The 19,226-nt window shown below is 43.4% G+C and overlaps 1 protein-coding gene across 1 annotated transcript; it reads left to right on the top strand.

Annotated features, from left to right (window-relative positions):
* Positions 1-1,254: 1,254 nt before the first annotated feature.
* Positions 1,255-7,631, top strand: LOC115151291 (diencephalon/mesencephalon homeobox protein 1-B-like). Its single transcript, XM_029695236.1, has 5 exons — positions 1,255-1,466; positions 4,476-4,640; positions 4,894-5,072; positions 6,414-6,813; positions 7,037-7,631. The coding sequence occupies exons 2-5, from the start codon at positions 4,487-4,489 to the stop codon at positions 7,474-7,476; spliced, it is 1,173 nt and encodes a 390-aa protein (XP_029551096.1). The 5' UTR covers positions 1,255-1,466; positions 4,476-4,486; the 3' UTR covers positions 7,477-7,631.
* Positions 7,632-19,226: the final 11,595 nt, after the last annotated feature.

Genomic DNA, 19,226 nt, shown 5'->3' on the forward strand with positions numbered 1-19,226 from the left:
ACGACCTACAAATAAAATACAACACCATATTCGCCTTGAGTGTATTTTTAAAAGAATTAGCCCAGCATAGTTGTTATTGGCAATTCACCTCTTGACTGGATTGTGACTTTGTCGCGAGTGCCTACACGTTTTCTTTCCGTGTAAAGTCGAAACTTCTATGTATGAATATGGCCAAAGATCAAATTGAGTTTAAGATTCCCTCCCTTCCCTCACTTTCTCTCCTCTCTTGGAGAAATTCAACAAAATATGCAAGCACTACATTAGAAGGCTACTTTTCGCTGCCTTTAATTCCAGCCTAAACGGTTTTTCTCCAGGAGAAGAAATATTTTCTAAAAACCTTGAAGAAGAGAAGGGCATTATTGTTTTAATCCTCTTAGTAGCAGTCATTTTAAGTCCGTTTTTTGGAGGCTGAAATGGCGTCTTGTCTCCGCAATCCTAACCTAAATCCCTTGGGGCCGGGAGAGTTTCTAAAGGCTAGCATCTATTAGCCATCTCTCCACCGCAGTCTCCTCTGCAAGTGGCTCGACAAAGTCGAAAAGCAAATACAATTAAAGCATGAGTAACTTAATAGCCCTTTAAACACCTCAAACCCTGCATGCAAACCATTGTAATGATAGCGTCATTGAAGCCATTGGCACTTCTTGAATGAACAATCATAACTTCTTATTTACCACAGATTTGAATTAACCTATTATTAGTATTATTATTGCTATGATTATATGTAGGCTATTATAATGTTACATGCGTTTGCAACATGACATGGAAGATTTTAGTCAATATTCCGTGTTCCATTTGAAAATAGACTGTATATTGACCAAATATATACACACAGTAGGCTACAAAGGGCCGACATGCAAAACAATTACCAAATGTATATTTGAATTAAGATAATGAGTCTCAAGGAAACACGCAACGTGCGGGTTTCCTTAATGCATGACCTCTACGTACAATTAAAAGTTTATGGCCTAAGAAAATGAAATTAAAATATGTTTGTGTAGGCCTATATGGCGAGAATAATAATAATAATATTGATATTTTGATAGGCTTAATGATACTATGACTATAACATTAATGTCCAGGAAATGATTAATAAATGAATAGTTTAAATCAGTAATGAGAAAGCCTGCAGTAGAAGAAAGCTCTTTTGGTTGACACAGCAAAGGTCCATTTGAAATCCTGCATGACCTCACCAGGCGCTCGAGCTCCTTAAAGCCCATACGTCGTGCGCGAGCCCGTTAGATGGCAGCTCTCGGTATTCTCGAACGACTGGAGAGTGAGAGCACCGCGCGCAGAAAACGGACTACAGTATTCCTGAGGAGTTTGGAGTTCAAAAATGAGTATACAGGACTGAACAGCACGGAATTGAGAAGTAATATACAAGATGATACTTTGAATGCTAATATTTCATTTGAAAACAGCCGGACATAGGCTATAGGCCAAGACCCCACGGTCAGTGTACGTAAGAGGTAAGACCTTTTTGAAAGGCATGCATCTGTATAAAGAATCAGGTTGGACCTGTTAATCAAGTAAAATGATGTGTGTCTGTCATAATTCTAGTTTTATTGCATTTCCTTGCAACTTTAAACCTCTTCCATTTAAACCTTCTCATTATGCATGGTATACAAGCATTTCGCTACACTCACATTAACATCTTCTAATCATGTGTATGTGACCAATACAATTTGATTTGATTTGAAAGATCTAAACTGAAAATTAGACTTCAACATTATTTCATGAAATTGTTTTAATCTCCGGAATAGTTTCTTAAATTATCCACGTCTACCGGCCTAATTTTGGCCAAAACTTGAATATCGGGTTAATGTAGAAGAAAGTGTGTCACCTGTACAGGCATATCGGCGGGCCGATATTTAGCCTCTACGGTGTCTGGGAGAGAACTAAATCCACGGCAATTAGCATAATGAGTGTTAAATCAGCTCCCCAAGGCTATCTGACTTTGTCCACATCGAGAGATTCTTATTTTGAGTGATGAGAAGGATTTAAAGCCTCAATAAAGCAATTGTAAACAATATGTAGGCTACAGGCAATGACACTTATGAGGAACAGCCATATTCAAAAAAGGGCATTGTTAATCACACACACACACACACACACACACACACACACACACACACACACACACACACACACACACACACACACACACACACACACACACACACACACACACACACACACACACCTAGCAGTTGAAACCTATTTGCACCTACATTAGACGAGTAGCCAACAGGGGTTCCCTATGCATATATTTAACCTTACATCTACCACTGCCTCCGGGCAGTGGGGCGGGAGCCGCCATAGACCGGGAGAAACGGCTCCCATTCAACTCCAATACTCAGGGAGCTAAATACATATTTTGATAAGCACCTTCTGTCCCAGTCCCGGCCAAAGTAAAGTGTTCCCTAATGGCCTATGGCATATTCGAGTTTATTGTAAATCATTCCATTGTAAAAAAAAATAAAAAAATAAAATATATATATAAAATAAATGACAGTAAAAAGCAAGCCTAGGATTTAAGCCTGTATTTTAGGCCTATGATAATCCCTGTAAATGTGTCAGAAATGACCCCCTTATTACACTACTGTATTATTGGCAAGGCAAAAAATGAGACAATTTATAATAGGTATGCTTCCATCGTAAATTATAAATCAAGATTTGTATAGCATTCAAACATAGATCTTAGTAAATGTTCATGCTCCTGCATTTGGTGACAATAAGAACGCGACTTGATATAAGGTATATCCAGGTTATGAGCGTTCGATTCTGATTATTATTATGATTATATTAAGCTTTTATTACCCATTTTTATAATGTCACTTCGAGCATTCTACATTTCTGCATGATCAATGAATTACACGCTGAAATGTTAAGGTCGTGATAGCGGTCTGATACTATCATTTTGGTACTGTATTTAGCTTGATTGTTGGGGTACAAATTCCCGCTGTCACCCTTTGGGCTTTTCATTCCCAAGAGCATATAAAACACAATAATACCGTAGACTGTATACTCTTTTCCACATACGTTTCAACTCGATGTAAGCCTACTAAATGAAGAAAATAAACACATCCAAAAGGGGCATATTTTAATCCACATTTTTGAGGGATTAAAATTATATTCAAACAAATATTATTGTAGGCCTAGATACTTTTTTTACAGAATTGTTCAAAAAAAATTGAACGCAATATGAACGCTCATGAAGCTAGGCCAACTTGTCTTAAAATTAAATAAAACATGATTCGTTTTGACTTGTTTAATGCCCAGGATGCGATTAAATCCATAACGCACGGACAAACTTCTGATTCATGTGGTAGATAGCCTTTTCAACTGTAGGCTTGGGTGATTTTTATCGTAATCTATAGGCTTAATCTGTGTAAATAAAAACGGTTAGTTATGCTATTATGCACGCTATTGTGCTACACATTATGGATAATGACAATAATTAGGCAATTTATAGGACTCAATGAAAACATGATTATATCATTTCATAAATTAGTCTGGTCACACCCATTTATTTTGTGTGCTTTTTCAGAGAAAAGTGCCTGATTAATTTCTGATCATTGTGTAGTTTTCTGTTGACGTTTTTAAATTCTGCTACTGCTGTATGGGACATGTAGTTTGCCTATTTAGTAGGCCCACGTCGCTTCGCTATTCAGGCACAACGTCAAGTGCGATATTAAATGAATGAATATCAATATCAGCATTAATGTTGAGATAACACGGGAGAGTAGGCTAATTATTTCACTCAGCCCCTCGGGCTTTAGTGGGGGTACTCTCATGGGAAGGACTGCGAGCTCTCCGTGGGAAACGGGGTTTAAAGGTTTAGTGGCTGGCTAGGTTTCTCAATGCCGTCATATAATAATGTCACTTTCAGCTTGAAACTTCTTAAAGAAAGATATTTACAGTTATAGACATATAATAACTGATGTAATATTGGATCATGTCCAAATGCAGATTCGCCTTTAGGTAACTTGAAATCATCTACTGACAGTTTTAATAAAATGGGCGGCAGGTATCCTAGGTTAGAGTGTTGGGCCAGTAATGGAAGGTCGCTGGTTGAAATACCCGAGACGACAAGGTGAAACATCTGTGTATGTGCCCTTGAGCAAGGCACTTAACACTAATGTTCTCCAGGGGAGCATTGCTACTATGGCTGACCCTATAAAACAACACATTTCACTGCACCTATCCGGTGTATGTGACAATAAAACACCTTAAAACATCTTAAATTAATGGAAATAAAAAACGAAGTTTAATATAAATACATAACCTACATAAATACCAATGTAATACAAAAATGTTCGATAATAATTTAGGCCACTTGATGTTTGAATCCAGGCCTACATCTGCAGCCCAAGACTTGCTTACAGGTACATAAATCAAACACTGATATTACTGGTTTTACTAATTCAACAATAACGAATTGTTTGAAACAACAATTTATCCCTCTGCATTTACAGGTGACGAAGCCATGCAGCACTACGGAGTGAACGGATATTCTCTCCACGCCATGAACTCACTAAATGCCATGTACAATCTTCACCAGCAGGCGGCGCAGCATGCCCAGCACGCGCCCGACTACCGGCCGTCCGTGCACGCGCTCACGCTGGCAGAGAGACTGGCTGGTAAGAACTGGTGCACATTTACTCATTCGACTGCGTAAATCTGTCCATAAATCAGGAATATTTGCAATACAATCAGGCTATCATGCTGTGTGATGGACAAATATTATGTTGTCTTATGTTCAAAATGTGTTCTTGAGTTCAATGCAATAAATTGTTACATTGTTTCAGAAAGGCTTATTGATAAGCACTATCTGACCTGTCCCTCAATTAAATTGGCCCAATCTCTTTTCCTTCAACGGCTGCACATTTCAAGACATCATCCTCGAGGCCCGGTATGGCTCCCAGCACAGGAAGCAGCGGCGCAGTCGCACAGCCTTCACTGCCCAGCAGCTGGAGGCCCTGGAGAAAACCTTCCAGAAGACCCACTACCCTGATGTGGTGATGCGCGAACGCCTGGCCATGTGTACCAACTTACCAGAGGCCCGTGTGCAGGTGAGGATACTACTTAGTCAAAATAAATAAACTATTTCACCTGCATCTTAACTTTCAGTATTGGTTGTGTAGAAGAGGGAGAGTGGGGGTGATGAAGAGAAATACTTACTTAACCGTCTTAATTCCTGGTGGAACATAGGACCATGCTAAAGATCTCCAACGTTGCTGGGAGAACATAGGACCATGCTAAAGATCTCCAACGTTGCTGGGGTAACATAGGACCATGCTAAAGATCTCCAACGTTGCTGGGGGAACATAGGACCATGCTAAAGCTCTCCAACGTTGCTGGGGGAACATACGACCATGCTAAAGATCTCCAACGTTGCTGGGGGAACATAGGACCATGCTAAAGATCTCCAACGTTGTTGGGGGAACATAGGACCATGCTAAAGCTCTCCAACGTTGCTGGGGGAACATAGGGCCATGCTAAAGATCTCCAACATTGCTGGGGTAACATAGGACCATGCTAAAGATCTCCAACATTGCTGGGGGACCATAGGACCATGCTAAAGATCTCCAACATTGCTGGGGGAACATAGGACCCTGCTAAAGATCTCCAATGTTGCTGGAAACATAGGACCATGCTGAAGATCTCCAACGTTGCTGGGGGAACATAGGACCATGCTAAAGATCTCCAACATTGCTGGGGGAACATAGGACCATGCTAAAGCTCTCCAACGTTGCTGGGGGAACATAGGACCATGCTAAAGATCTCCAACGTTGCTGGGGGAACATAGGACCATGCTAAAGCTCTCCAATGTTGCTGGTGGAACATAGGACCATGCTAAAGATCTCCAATGTTGCTGGGGGAACATAGGACAATGCTAAAGATCTCCAACGTTGCTGGGGGAACATAGGACCATGCTAAAGATCTCCAACGTTGCTGGGGGAACATAGGGCCATGCTAAAGATCTCCAACATTGCTGGGGGAACATAGGACCATGCTAAAGATCTCCAACGTTGCTGGGGGAACATAGGACCATGCTAAAGATCTCCAACGTTGCTGGGGGAACATAGGACCATGCTAAAGCTCTCCAACGTTGCTGGGGGAACATAGGACCATACTAAAGATTTCCAACGTTGCTGGTCTCTGCTGCTTTTTTCTTCTGGCCATGAGAAGTGGATGTTTTTGAGTTCCGCTGTCAAGGAGTTCAAATGCAATTAGTTAAAATTATATTAGTCAGAATAAATAATTTACACGTTTGACACACCAAAGCCATGTAACAAATCACCAATATTGACATTATCAGAAGCCTTGGCTATTAGAGGATTATAGTTTATTACAAAGTGATGAAATTGTGTTTTTTACTGTATAACAACTGAAATCCATCCTCTCACCAGGTGTGGTTCAAGAACCGCCGCGCCAAGTTCCGCAAGAAGCAGCGCAGCCTGCAGAAGGAGCAGCTCCAAAAACAGAAGGAGGCCAACAGAGAGGGAGGTGATGAGGAAGAGGTCAAGACCACCGACCCTTCCACCCAGACATCTCCATCTCCCTCCTCCCTCTCGGAGACCATGCGGCCCCAGCCTGCGGAGATGAGTGTGGAGGTGAACGTCACCTCCCCGGAGGCCTCGGACAGCGAGTCGGCTGCGGAGGACAACGGTGAGGGAGATGAGGAGCTGAAGTGGGAGAGGCTGCAGGACACTCAGCAGCATCAGCATCAGGGGGAGGTGCAGCAGGGGGGTGCAGGGCTGCAGCCGGGAGGAGGATCTCCATCCTGCAAACGCTTCAGCCCCACACCAGGTGAGAAATCCCACAGACAATGGGCCATTAGACATATGTTTTTATTATACTGTAGATGCACCCTCAATTTCCTTAGGAGGCACATATGTCAATTTTTGTTAGTGTGCTTATCCCTTATCTGCAGGACTTCAGTGTATTCTATATTATTATGAATTAGTCTTGAAAGCGGAAAATACATCTTTCTCTAAAAGAATAAAAACTATAACTAAACTCTCTCTCTCAGACTCTCCCCTGGGCTCTCCCTCCCTCCCCTCTTCTAGCGGTGGCGTGGGCAGCAGTTGTGTGTCCCAAGGGTCCTATGCCTCGTCCCCCCTCAGCCTCTTCCGTCTGCAGGAGCAGTTCCGCCAGCACATGGCTGCCACCAACAACATGGTCCACTACCCCTCCTTCGACATGGGTACCCCCTCCTCTCTGCCCTACCTGGGCATGAACGTCAACATGCCCTCCCCCCTGGGCTCTCTGCCCTGCCAATCCTACTACCAGCCCCTGTCCCAGGCGTCCATGTCCCAGGCCCAGCAGGTGTGGAACAGCCCCTTGACGGGTCTCCAGGCCGCTCCGAGCAGCCTACTCAGCCTCAACAGCAAGACCACCAGCATCGAGAACCTACGTCTGAGGGCCAAGCAGCACGCTGCCTCCCTGGGCCTGGACACGCTACCCAACTGACCCCCAGACTGACCCCCCTGGGCAGGGCAGCTACCTGGGACACAGTCAGATGTTATGACCCTTTCTACTGACTGGACATTATAGACACTGCATCAGTTTTGTACACTGGGACTGCATGGGACTGGACATTAGATAAGAACCCTACCGGACTATACTTATTTGACAGCCTTGCAGGTGAGATACATAGACCCAGTGCAATCTCACTACTGAACAAAAAATATAAATGGAACATGTAAAGTGTTGGTCCCATGTTTCATGAGTTGAAATAAAATATCCCTGAAATTTTCCATAAGCACAAAAAGCTAATTTCTCTCAAATGTTGTGCTCAAATTTGTTTGCATCCCTGTTAATGAGCATTTCTCCTTTGCCAAGATAATCCACCCACCTGATAGGTGTGGCATATCAAGAAGCTGATTAAACCGCAGGATCATTACATAGGTGCATCTTGTGCGCTGGACAATAAAAAGCCACTCTAAAATGTGCAGTTTTGTCACACAACACAATGCCACAGATGTCTCAAGTTGAAGGAGTGTGCAATTGGCATGCTGACTGCAAGAATGTCCACTAGAGCTGTTGTCATAGAATTGAATGTTAATTTCTCTACCATAAGCCGCCTCCCAACGTTGTTTTAGAGAATTTGTCAGTACGTCCAACCGGCCTCACAACCGCAGACCATGTGTAACCACGCCAACCCAGGACCCCCACATCCAGCTTCTTCACCTGCGGGATCGTCTGAGACCAGCCACCTGGACAGCAGATGAAATTGAGGAGTATTTCTGTCTGTAATTAAAGCTCTTTTGTGGTGAAAAAGTAATTCTGATTGGTTAGGCCTGGCTCCCCAGTGGGTGGGCCTGACTCCCAAGTGGTTGGGCAATTGCCCTCCCAGGCCCACCCATGGCTGCGCCCATGCCCAGTCATGTGAAATTCATAGATTAGGGCCCAATGAATTGATTTCAATTGACTGATTTCCTTATATGAACTGTAACTGGGTAAAATTGTTGAAATTGATGCATGTTGGGTTTATATTTTTGTTCAGTATACTTCCTACCAAACCAGTTGGATCAGAGACTTCAAATGCTACACTCCTAAATCACAAAGCCGTCATCTCATATGGGGCAAATGCATTATGATCGTCTACAGTATATCTGATGATCTCAACAGTAGAGGTGGTGAGGGTGACCATAATATTAAAGATGAGCTTTGCATGCATCCTGAGACAGGGATTACAATGGCACAAAGATTGAATTGGTACAAAGATTGAATCAAGATTCCAGCCTCAGATGAAAACTCCCATTCAAACATTTACAACAGGACAGACTGGCCAGTTCAATAGCCTACAAATCCCACAATGCCCGGCACCTGGCAGATGGACAGTACTTCCTGTTTTAGAGCTACATCCAGAGAGGAAGAGGCAAAGCAAGATGGTTCACTCCGCCCAAAATCTGTCCACGAAAACAAAACTAGGGAGTCCTTTTTGTATGGAGGTCAATGAGTGTTGAATTTGGTCAACAAAAAATGTAATTGCTAATTTGCTACGGGAGGCTTATTTGATTGAATAGAAGTTTCATAGTGGATAGGTTGTCATGAATGCACTGATATAAGTGGACGCACGTGGCATTTTGGAGAAAAAAAAGATATAGGATGTGCCTGTTGTTCACATGCGTATCTGCCCTCTCATTGGCAAAAATGGTCTAACCTGATCTTGCCTCCTCCCGTCTGCCTTCCAACCCTCGAGGATATGTATTTCCATTGTTAGAGCAGTCACTAGACTATCTAGTCAATATAATAGATCTTTGCTACATCCCACCTGCAAGAATTTATTCCACATTGTACTGTTAATACCCCTCCATGTTTGTTTCCATCCCATCTGCTTGGTTAGGGAGTATAAGTCGGTGTCTCCTTTTGTGTCGGAGGACTTAGAAGAAATTCAACCTATTTTTGAATTGTTCCATTGTGGCTTAATGCAAAGGACCCACAGTAGAATGAGCCAGTACCTGCTTGGTACAGATTATAGTCTATGGAATCCTACAGGGCGAACAGAGCGACGTTCAAATATGAAACTGTTCAACCTATGTTATGTTCGCCTGGGTGCCAGGCTGTTTCTGCGTTCAAGAGCGTTGGTACATCCTTAAAAAGATGGCAAGAAAAAGATGGTGTTGTTGACTAAAGCAGAAACGGACTGGCACCCAGGCCACAGCTACAGTATATGTATTTTATCATTGTAGATCCCAGACCTGTACTTCTCAATTGTTTACTTAAATGTGAGTCATTTATCTGTTAAAATGCAAGGGAATAAACCACATGTATGAAGACTGATTAGTTAATGAGATTATTATTTTAGAGGTTTATTAAAATTATGCAAATTACAATTTATGAATGGTTTTAACCAAACAATTTTGTGAACACATCACAGGCTACAGATGACAAAGCTGGTTTGAACTCTTGTATTGTACGGGGAAGACAGCTTTAAAACTACTGTATCTGCACAAAAGTGCACACACATGTAGGAACACACACACACACACACACACACACACACACACACACACACACACACACACACACGACTTCCTAAAAGTTACAACTTTAGGATAGGAGAGACCATTCAGTATGAAATTAATACAATACAAATGACACTGAGCAAAAATATAAATGCAACATTGTTAAAGGATTTGGTTTTTCCATTTATGTTTTGGAGGTTGGACTTTAGCACCTATAGATCATTAGCACGTAGGGCACGCAGATCGGTGTCACCTCGTTAGTCAGTATGTGTTACACCTGTGCTGGTTGGCATATCGTTAGTGGGGAGGTGTTTCACCTGTGCTGTCCCAGGTGCTATTTAAGAGTGGCTGGCCCAGTGTACCAGTTGTCTGGATAGATGCGGAGGATTAACACTTTTAGTCGGCGCTCTCTATTTTGAGTTCTAAACAAACAATCCTGTTTTGCTCTACCTTTTTGGTTTGCTTCCTGTCTTTAAGTTTGGTGTGGGTTTTTCTTTCGTTTGCCTCTTCTTGGGCAAATTTAATTTAATGGGCGTTCATGGTGGTTGTCTTCTAGGTTCCAGGTGTTGTTGCTAATCAACTTTCAGAGGACACCCCCCCATGTGTCTTTCAGAACCCCTCCTAAAACCCCACTCCTTTTTGATTTGGTTGTTGGTCAGTGACTGTTAGTTCCCCCTTCTGTTTGAGCGACATTGTGGTCTTGCTCGGGAATGTAACAAAATGTAAAGGTGGTTTTCTGATTTAAAATAAAATAATCGCAGAAATGTTCCATACACACAAAAAGCTTATTTCTCTCAATGTGCGCACAAATTAGTTTACATCCCTGTTAGTGAACATTTCTCCATTGCCAAGATAATCCATCCACCTGACAGGTGTGGCATATCAAGAAGCTGATTAAACAGCATCATTACAGGTGCACCTTGTGCTGGGGACAATAAAAGGCCACCCTAAAATGTGTGCAATTGGCATGCTGACTGCAGGAATGACCACCAGAGCAGTTGCCAGAGAATTTAATGTTAATTTCTCTACCATAAGCCCCCTCCAACATTGTTTTACCGAATTTGGCAGTACGTCCAACCAGCCTCACAACCGCAGACCACGTGTAACCACGCCAGCCCAGAACCTCCTTATCCAGCTTCTTCACCTGTGGGATCATCTGAGACCAGCCACTCAGACTGCTGATGAATTTCTGCACAAACTATCAGAATCAGTCTCAAGGAAGCGCATCTGTGTGTTCGTCGTCCTCACTGCGGTCTGACTGCAGTTTGGCGTTGTAACTGACTTCTGTGGGCAAACGCTCACCTTTGATGGCCACTGGTACGCTGGAGAAGTGTGCTCTGCATGGATAAATCCCGGTTTCAACTGTACAGGGCAGATAGTGTGTATGGCGTTGTGTGGGCAAGCTGTTAGCTGATGTCAATGTTGTAAACAGAGTGCCCCATGGTGGCGGCGGGGGTTATGGCCTGTCCATACCATAACCCCACCGCCACCATGGGGCACTCTGTTCACAATGTTGAAATCAGCAAACCGCTTGCCCACACAACGCCATACACACAATCTGTATTCCCAGTCAGGGTAAGCTACGGACAACAAACACAATTGCATTTTATCGATGGCAATTTGAATGCACAGAGATACCGTGACGAGATCCTGAGGCTCATTGTCGTGCCATTCAACCGGCGCCATTACATTTACGTCCCCTCATGTTTCAGAATGATGCACGGCCTCATGTTGCAAGGATCTGTACACAATTCCTGGAAGCTGAAAATGTCCCAGTTCTCACCAGACATGTCACGTATTAAGAATGTTTGGGATGTTCTGGATCGACGTGTACAACAGCGTGTTCCAGTTCCTGACAATATCCAGCAACTTCACACAATCATTGAAGAGGAGTGGGACAACATATTTTACAGGTCACAATCAACAGCCTGATCAACTATGTGAAAGAGATGCATCACGCTGCATGAGGCAAATGGTGGTCACACCAGATACTGACTGGTTTTCTGATCCGTGCCCTACCTTTTTTTAAAGTATCTGTGACCAAACAGATGCATATCTGTATTCCCAGACATGTGAAATCCATAGGTTAGGGCCTAATGAATGTATTTCAATTGACTGATTTCCTTATATGAACTGTAACTCAGTTACATCTTTGAAATTGTTGAATTTTGCATTTATATTTTTGTTCAGTGTAACTACGCATCCCTCCCAAATACATGATCACTGTTAACACAATACACTACACAATTAACTTTCCATGTTACACCCAACACCCAATTATTTGGCGCAAACATGCACAGAGCTGAAGTCCCGGTTTCAGGACCCTCATCTCAAACAGAACACACACACAGCCCATGCCACTTGTCCACCGAATGCAGAGTAACTAATCCTAAAGGAAATGACTGAAGCACAGTGTCAGGCTCTAAAGAGTCCCCAATCCCCCTCCTCCACTTCCCTTCTTGGCCCTGTCAGTCAAGGTTTGGCTGCACCGAAACAGAATGCTTTGCCATAAGAAGGATTACCTTGGGTTGGGATATCGATGGATTAAGTAGGAACAGAACAAGATGAAATAGAATTGAAAGGGTTCCTAGAGTGAGCAAAGTTTAGACGCCTGTTTACCGTGGTCCACCCTCTCACTCCCTCAACCCATCAAATCAGAAATCTCTCTGTCCCACTTATGTAACGGAAGGATATCAAGTTGCAGAGTACATAAAAACGATAAAAAGAAAATAAAAAAAAAACTTCCTCTGTCATTATAAATCATTTGTTGATATTAAAAATCCTGCCAGAGAAATATTGTGTTGTTCAAGCCTGTGTGATTATGTGGTCCTGTTACATTAATCAGTGGGGTTTGTGCATGGACACACATTTGTGTATCGTGAGTTTGTGTGTGGACTGGTTAATGTGAATGCTGTGTGTGTGTGTGTGTGTGTGTGTCTGTGTGTGTGTGTGTGTACGACACTGCTAAGCCGCTGAAGGAAGGTTTCCATGAGCTCTTTGATGTGTATCTGGGTAATGTGCTATTAGGAGGGATTTTCCTCGTTGACAGCTCAGAGAATGTGTGGAGGAATTGCGATGCCAGCGGTCTAAGAGAATGCTGGAAACAGGATTAGGATCATATTCTGGCAGCGCCTGTCACTTCATCAATGGGCTAAGGTTCCCTGGGTGACAGCCCTCCTTCTCTGCCCGGCTAAAACCTTTAGTGGGCCCAGAAAGGGAGTGAAAGAGGGGAAAAAAACAATGATTAAATGAATGGTGCGCTATTATTTGGGTTGTGCTGGGACTGTGCTGGGATCAGGGGGGTATTGTGTTGGGAGGTCTAGGGGGCATGGATTTGGAGGGAGGGGTGGGGGGAGGAGGGAGTGCTGGGTGAATGACTGGGGTCTGGGAAGTTATGCTGCATTCATAACGTCTCGTAAATTGGTAAATATCAGCAAGCGACTAGGAAAAATCCACTTGAACACCCCTCAAACAGGTACATTCTAGTGGGAAACGTATCCATCATCTCTGAGCGTTGACTTCTCCCACATGCTAAACTCTGACATGACATATTAAAAGGAAAGTACCTACATAACAGCATTTTTGGCAGTTAAATGCAACAAAATATTATTTATAAAAACAATCAATTCTGAATTTTTAACACTATAAATTGTTTACGAGCATGACACGTGTACTTTCAGTTCATGGTTGACGCAGCTTGTTTGCCATCAGCATTCAACGAGTTCAAAGCCTGTGAAGGCCTAACACATTGGGCCCAGTTTACAAGCAGTATTTTCAGAGTTTCCCCGATGCCGCATTACACATGCATGCACGCACAAAAACACAGACCCAATCCATTGGCTGTTCATAAGGGAGGGTTGTTATACTGATGCTATCGGACAGGGAGGAGGCAGGCATGGCAGTGTCCCCATAAGGAGGAACAGCAGCAGGTGTATGGTGAAGAACAGTGTCCTGTGAACATTGACTTCTAGTAGAACATTCCCTTGTATCCAACTGTATCAATCCTGCATGTAATACATTTGTTGTTGAATGATGAATTGTTTCATACATGTAGTTGTCTGAGCTCTATAGCAGTCTGAATAATCCACTGATGTTTGGTCGACTCGGGAAAGTAAGTAGTGACCAATTAGATGGGTTAAGTATACAGATGTAAGATCTGAATTTGATCACCCTGTTGCAGGAGAACTTTCCTGCAATCCTTTTCAACGTGTAGGGTACTTGAAGTTTAAAAAAGGTTTCTGAAGTTCGTATTTTCCACTGATATTTCAGACTTGATTTTCCCTTATGAATGCATTAACCCCTACAAAAATGTCCATTAAATCATAAACCACATTTCCTGTTGCTGCAGGATTATTTTCCTGCTGTAGCAAACGAGCTCAAATTATGATCCTATATCTGTACTCAACTAGATGGTTTTTGTTGAATTTACTCATAGTTTACTTGATGGGATGTGTTTCTGCATATGACTAGAGGAAAAAGAATAGTTCATAACAATGAACAGACTATATAAAAAAAAAATATGTATTGTCACAAACACCGAATAGGTGCAGTGAAATGTGTTTTTCTACAGGGTCTGCCATAGTAGTACTGTGCCCCTGGAGCAAATTAGGGTTAAGTGCCTTGCGGAAGGGCACATTGACATTTTTTATTTCAGGTTGTCGGCTCGGGTATTCGAACCAGCGTCCTTTCGGATATTAGTCCAACTCTCTAAGCGTTAGACTACCTGTCTTCATATGCATATGAATGCATTCACAGCCCTGACTGCAGGATTACTTCACCGACTTCGCCGCTGAGAATGAGAAAAGTCACCATGTCACCATGACAGGGGTCAAAGGTTAGCGATGCTCCATTCAGCACTACCCACTCTCCCCCCGCAAGGACCAGGTCCATATGTCTGGGGCTCTTTGCCAGTGAACTTCTATCTACATAGCATTAGTGTTAAACAAGGAGAACTATCTGAATATACAACCACTTTTGTTATAAAGACACAATCCCACACATGACCACTTGTTTGAATTCAGCACAGGTCCTTAGAATTAGAACATCTTAGTTACTGAGGAGGATCGGATGCTGACTCTCAGCACAACTCAAACTCCATTAATTTGTTTCCTGACTTAATTTATTAAAGAAAAGATTCCGATTTTGAACGTTATATGATGTAAAACTCGTCATACCAGATGTATTTCTGCCTGCTTGAACAGCAATAGCTGAGATAAATATGAAAAAAGGAAATGACCACAGGAATCGATAGAACGTCGCTCAGAGATGCACAAAAACGATGACATTCAAAAAGGGTGAATCTTTCCATTAAGCAAGGTCACCCCAAAAAAAGTCTACAACCTCTCCTCACAAATTAACCTCACAAGCCTTGACTTAAAACCATGACTTCAAGGACAGAAGAACGTCAAAGGGTTATTAAGGTTAGGCCTGGTTAAGGTCAGGGTATAGGCTGCTACTACTTTCCCTTTAAAGCAGGGGTCTAACTCAATTTCTGGAGGGCTGTACGTCTGCTGGTTTTAGTTACGTCCTTTCAATGTGTTCAATTAAGACCTAGACAACCAGGTGAGAGGAGTTCCTTACTAAGACCTAGACAACCAGGTGAGGGGAGTTCCTTACTGAGACCTAGACAACCAGGTGAGGGGAGTTCCTTACTAAGATCTAGACAACCAGGTGAGGGGAGTTCCTTACTGAGACCTAGACAACCAGGTGAGGGGAGTTCCTTACTGAGACCTAGACAACCAGGTGAGGGGAGTTCCTTACTAAGACCTAGACAACCAGGTGAGGGGAGTTCCTTACTAAGATCTAGACAACCAGGTGAGTGGAGTTCCTTACTAAGACCTAGACAACCAGGTGAGGGGAGTTCCTTACTGAGACCTAGACAACCAGGTGAGGGGAGTTCCTTACTGAGACCTAGACAACCAGGTGAGGGGAGTTCCTTACTGAGACCTAGACAACCAGGTGAGGGGAGTTCCTTACTAAGACCTAGACAACCAGGTGAGGGGAGTTCCTTACTAAGACCTAGACAACCAGGTGAGAGGAGTTCCTTACTGAGACCTAGACAACCAGGTGAGGGGAGTTCCTTACTAAGATCTAGACAACCAGGTGAGGGGAGTTCCTTACTGAGATCTAGACAACCAGGTGAGGGGAGTTCCTTACTAAGACCTAGACAACCAGGTGAGGGGAGTTCCTTACTAAGACCTAGTCAACCAGGTGAGGGGAGTTCCTTACTGAGATCTAGACAACCAGGTGAGGGGAGTTCCTTACTAAGACCTAGACAACCAGGTGAGAGGAGTTCCTTACTAAGACCTAGACAACCAGGTGAGGGGAGTTCCTTACTAAGACCTAGACAACCAGGTGAGGGGAGTTCCTTACTAAGACCTAGACAACCAGGTGAGAGGAGTTCCTTACTAAGACCTATACAACCAGGTGAGGGGAGTTCCTTACTGAGACCTTGACAACCAGGTGTGGGGAGTTCCTTACTAATCAGTGACCTTAATTCATCAATGAGTACAAAGGGAGGAGTGAAAACCCACAGAAACTCAGCCTTCCATGGAATTAGTTTGACACCTGTGCTATAGAGCAGGGTTTCCCAAACTCTGTCCTGCCGAGCTAGAAATATATATTTTTTTAGCTCTGTTAAAATAGGTACTTCGTTTTGAATGGTTTTGGGCTACAGACAAGAGGTTTTTGGCATTGTAAAGGTGCAACCATTCAAAGACTCAATCAAGGACACTCAGTGACAGTTGTGGTTGCTTCGTGTAATGTATTGTTGTCTCTACCTTCTTGCCCTTTGTGCCCAATAATCTTTATACCATGTTTTGTGCTGCCAACATGTCATGTTGCTACCATGCTGTGTTTTCATGTGTTGCTGCCGTGCTGTTGTTTTCTTAGGTCTCTCTTTATGTAGTGTTGATGTGTGTTTTGTCCTATATTTTAAATTGTATGTTTTATTTTTAATCCCAGCCCCCATCCCCGCAGGAGAGCTTTTGTCTTCTGGTAGGCTGTCATTGTAAATAAGAATTTGTTCTTATCTGACTTGCCTAGTTAAATAAAAGTAAAAAAAAAAAATACATACACACAAAGCCATGCTCCGTTTGTTTTATGACATGGGCTTTGGTACAGCTGTCTAATAAGAATTGCCTAGTCTGTTCTAACAATTCTCACAGGCGAAGTATAATGATTCAAGTGATTGCTTGTGATGCGCGCCCCTCAAACTATACAAATGTAACAGCCTGAGCGCACCAGACTTGAAACAACAATACAGATGTAGCTGTGCCATTCAATGTATTATATGAGCGGCATTGGTGTTCCCAAGTCAAAATTCCACAGGTCACGTTTATAAGTGTGTTCCCAAAAATAATCAATATAATTTTTGTTTGCTGCACACCTGAGAGTTCCTCAAGGCGCCACGGCACATCGGTTGAAAACCACTGCACTAGAGCATCACCAATACCAACTGATCCTAGACCTGCTACTGGGCCAACTTCTCCTACGGAAGAACCACCAAGACTCCCTCCATTAGCGGCGCATAGTAACTCCCGGGTCTGATCACCCGTTTGAAACAATACTTTCACAATACGGCGTAAGGAGTTCGATTGTTGGCCGACAAGTTCTATAATTCCCGGAATTACAGACTAGCATGCAAAAGCTAAATCCTGCTCTGAAAAGTGGATGAGCCGGCCTGTATCTGCAGGCTTCACTAGCGGCTCCTCAGCTTTGTACGGCCGAGATGCTCTTCTTTCTCCCCCTGACTTGGGTGCCCAATCCTGACACACACTGTCTGCATTTTTGACTGTATGCGTTTAAGCACATTTGCAGAGCATTTATCTCCCCAATGTAAACCAATTTGGCTATAAGGGCTGCATGCCAAGCATGCCGCCAGAGGGAAGAAAGGAAAAACTCTCAAACCTAGCAGATTGTGCAAGAGGTGGAAGTGATGAGGTAGTGAGAAGAGAGGGAGGGAAGGACGAGAAGGGGGGTTGATGAATGCCTGAAAGCAGCAGAAAAAGAGAAGCGGAACAAACTTTAAAAAAATAAGTGTCCCTTGTCCAGAGGGGAAGCTTTTCAACGTTGAAATAGTGGTTCTTAAAACCGCTAGAACCTGGATCACGGAATTGTTGAGTCACAGAATCTTAGGAAATCATTCAGAACTCTTGGCTAATCCCGTCACAGAGAGATTTTCGGGCATATACTTTCAAGATATCCCAGCCCCTAAGCAGGAAGAAGCACAGTGCATTGAAAAAAGCTCCCTTATGCCACTTGTTCTACTCCATGTACACCTGTGTCAGCTGTCTGGTAATCTCCCCCATTCCTCTCCTCCTCCCTCCACATGCTCCCTCTTCTGATTGGAGAGTAATGGTGGTTGAAACGGACCAAAGTCCTAAAAGCCACCAATCTCACTCTGATGTCCCGTTGGAAGTGGCTTTCAGGTCTCAGAGGCAGAACTTTGAACATGTAGGAGCCAGGAGTCATGTTGCAACAGACATGACCTGCGAGTCTACAGCACTAGAACGACCACAGGGCTCCTTCGTCCCTGAAATGGCATATTAAGACAGAATCATATTAGTTTAGTTGGGGCGATAGTGTTTTTTTTGTTTGCACCCAAGCGGGATGTGAATGGGTTGGTATGGCTTTTGAAGTACCTGATCTCATAGCCTGAGGTTTCTGTAAATGAGGTGTTTGGACCTCTAACCACTGAGCCATGACATGAGGACCCTGCTAGACGGTCTGATATGTTGTGGTGTTTGGACCTCTAACCACTGAGCCATGACATGAGGACCCTGCTAGACGGTCTGATATGTTGTGGTGTTTGGACCTCTAACCACTGAGCCATGACGAGGACCCTGCTAGACGGTCTGATATGTTGTGGTGTTTGGACCTCTAACCACTGAGCCATGACGAGGACCCTGCTAGACGGTCTGATATGCTGTGGTGTTTGGACCTCTAACCACTGAGCCATGACATGAGGACCCTGCTAGACGGTCTGATATGTTGTGGTGTTTGGACCTCTAACCACTGAGCCATGACATGAGGACCCTGCTAGACGGTCTGATATGTTGTGGTGTTTGGACCTCTAACCACTGAGCCATGACATGAGGACCCTGCTAGACGGTCTGATATGTTGCGTTTTCTTGGTCTGGAGCCAGGTAAAGCCACCGTTGAATGTTGAGGTCTCAACTTTTCTCTAACTCTTGTTAGAAAACTCCCCAGTAGTACAGTGTCTATATCAGGACAGCCTTAGTCTCAGAC

This window comes from Salmo trutta, chromosome 17 (genome assembly GCF_901001165.1).
Source record: "Salmo trutta chromosome 17, fSalTru1.1, whole genome shotgun sequence".
Taxonomy (NCBI): Eukaryota; Metazoa; Chordata; class Actinopteri; order Salmoniformes; family Salmonidae; genus Salmo; species Salmo trutta.